General features: G+C 47.0%; 1 protein-coding gene across 1 annotated transcript; it reads right to left on the bottom strand.

Moving 5' to 3' along the window:
• Positions 1-319: 319 nt before the first annotated feature.
• On the bottom strand, positions 320-1,951 carry LOC126959131 (uncharacterized). Its single transcript, XM_050798076.1, is given in 4 exon segments — positions 320-930; positions 932-1,128; positions 1,131-1,448; positions 1,913-1,951. Coding segments are annotated over 4 exon segments (648 nt in total). The 3' UTR covers positions 320-836.
• Positions 1,952-2,915: the final 964 nt, after the last annotated feature.

Here is a 2,915-nt window from a genome sequence, read left to right as displayed (position 1 = left end):
CTCCCACCCACAGCAGGCCAGGCCCCCCATGTGAAGTCTTCTACAGCCCTTAGATTTTTGTGAAGGGAGAAGAGGCAGTCCACTCTCAGAGGAACACAGGGACAGGGGCACAGAAATTCCTACCTCTTGTGGGCCAAGAGAGGAAATTACAGGGCCTGAGGCAGAGAAACACTGTGCTATGCACCTCCACGTTGACTCTACTTCCAGGGAGACAACCTGGCTGAGAGGTGCACACACACAGATGAACGTGTAGGATGCTGGGTGACTCAGCGGAAGCACAGAGTTGGGGAGAAGCCTCTGCTCCCCATGGACTCTCTGGGCTTCAAGTCTTCCCAGCTCTATCTGGTACTGGGATAGGTCCCACTGCTGGAGGCCATCCGTGGTTCACCCAGTGGCCACTCCACCCTCCAATGGTAATGGTACCCTGGTTTTCCTCTGGGGACCCAGCCTTCCCCCACGTTCAATCCTTGTGGCCTCATCTTCCTGCTCTAGAAGTAGACACACATGCCCTGTGCTGGCCAAACAGTGGGTTCCATCTCCCTGGCCATTGCACTCATTTAAGGGGAGGACATGTGACCAAAGCTCAAATGGTCAGCCCAGCATTCATGGCTGGAATGGAGGAAAGAGGCACCCTTTTTCCATGGGGTGAGGCCAGAGATTTGGGTTGGGAGTGGGAAAGCGAAGGGCATTGTGTGGGGAGTGGCTGCCTGAGAATGAAACCAAACAGGGAGGTCAAGGGAAACAACACAGCCTTGGCTCAATCCACTACATCAGCAAAGAAACCTGCTGTGCTTAAACCAGATTGGGTTTTTAGTGCTTACAACTAAATGAGCTCTTCATTTAAATACAACTGCTAATGGTCCTCCTACTAGAAAAGAGAACAAAATGGAGGAACAAGCCCTGTGCCACTGAGTGACATTACCATGGGCCACTTTGAAGGGTCCCCGTTTCATGCCTTTCGCTTTCCTCCTCCAACAGCATTCGCCACCCAGGCAATAGTCCTTTGAAAGGCAGCTTGTAAATCCCAACAACCAGGGAGCGTGCTGCTTTCCTCCCCACCTGCCCCCTTGCATCATGGTGTCCGATGGTGGAGCGGAGGGCTTTCTGTGAGTGTACTTAAATACCTTCAGAGCCAGTTTTAGACTTTTCATTCCATAGACCAGAAAATTGCTGAAATTAGTAGACATTTGAAGTGGCTCTTCCTCAAGCCCAGAAAAGATTTCTGCTGTTGCTATGTTTAAAAGCCCAGCAGCAAGTTGTTTTGGCTTATGTCTTATTGTTATATAATAAACATGATAAGCTCTGTGAGCTCTGAACACTGGTTGCAAGGATGAAAATCGAGGCCTCACAATAATAAGTGCCCTGGAGATGCTTTGTAGAGGGCGGGAGGAAGATAATAGTTTTCTGTGAGTGTTCAAATAACAATGTGTGTAGTAGATTCAAAATTGCTATGTAAATTCCCAAAGGAAACAGTAGAGGAAAAAAGAAGGCGGTTATGGATTAAAATGAAGAGGTTATATATTAATGTGAGGGAAAAATGTAATCAACAACCAAATGAGAGCTAGTTTTAATAAGACAGTGGACCCAGGACAGGTGGACTGATCCATTGTAGAAAGGAGATAAGCTTTCTATGCTATGTAACAAATTACTATAAACCTAGCCGCTTAATGAAACACAAATTTGTGATCACCTAAGAGCTCAGAGCAGCCCCCAGTGACAGCCAGCAAGAAAGTGAGGCAGAAGTGCAGGTGTGGTGTGGCTGGGTTCTCTGCATAGAGTCTCATGAGGTTAGCATCAAGAATTTGGTTGCTTGTGGTTGTAGGACTGAGTTGCCCACCTCCTGCTGGCTGTTACTGGGGACTGCTCAGCTCCTGGAGGCCTCTCCCATTTTCTCATCCTGTAGCCCTCTTACAATGTAGCTACTGGCTCCTTCAAGAAAAATTCCTCTCATGTCTCCAATCTGTCTTCTTTGATCTCTAACCTCTACACCTTCTTTTAAAGAGTTCACCTGATTAGGTCAGGCCCACCCACTCAAGGGATGGGATTACACAGGTTGTACACACTGGGTGAGGGAATCTTGGGGGCCACTTTAGAATTCTATTACAGTGATCAAACTTTTGTGCCAAAGCAGGGACCCAAAATGTGTAATTTTAATGCACTACATTATGGGCTGAGTGTTTGTGCCTTGCCTCACCCCAATTCATTTGTTGAAGTTCTAACTCCCAGTGTGATGGTATTTGATGGTATTCTTCCTTTGTGAAGTAATTTGGTTTACATGAGGTCATGAGGGTGGGCTCCCATGATGAGATTAGTGTCTTATAAGAAAAGGAATAGAGACCACCTACTCTCTCTCTCTCTTTCTCTCTGTCATATGAGGAACACAGTGAGAAAGCAATCATCTGTAAAGCAGGAAGAGAGCCTTCCCCAGGAGCTGAATCTGTCAACATCTTGATCTTGGACTTCCCAGCCTCCAGAATCTTCAGAGAGAAATGCCTGTTGTCTGAGCCACCGTATGTTACCCTGTTACAGCAGCCTGAGCTAAGATGATATGGAGGCCCAGTTAATCTACCTCAACATGAACCTTTCGTAACACAGGCTGGACAAAGGCTGTGAAAACACTCAGTATCTAGAGTTTTCCACTGTGTGTGTCCTTCCCTGTACACTTTATTTGCTTATGCCCTTATTCATTCAACAAAGGAGCTCCTTTACTTTTCTTCTCTTTGTTTCTTTTTTTTTTTTTTTTCTTGAGACAGGGTTTCACCATGTTAGCCAGGTTGAGCTTGAACTCCTGACCTCAAGCAATCCACCTGCCAAGGCCTCCCAAAGTGCTGGGATTACAGACATGAGCCACTGTGCCTGGCCAAGGAGCTCGTATTGTCCTCTCTGCACTGTGCTTGACCCCAGGGCCAGGATTA

The sequence above is a fragment of the Macaca thibetana genome, chromosome 7, assembly GCF_024542745.1.
Source record: "Macaca thibetana thibetana isolate TM-01 chromosome 7, ASM2454274v1, whole genome shotgun sequence".
NCBI lineage: Eukaryota > Metazoa > Chordata > Mammalia > Primates > Cercopithecidae > Macaca > Macaca thibetana.
The sequence above is the reverse complement of the archived record's forward strand: the minus strand, read 5'-3'. Positions and strand labels throughout refer to the sequence as shown.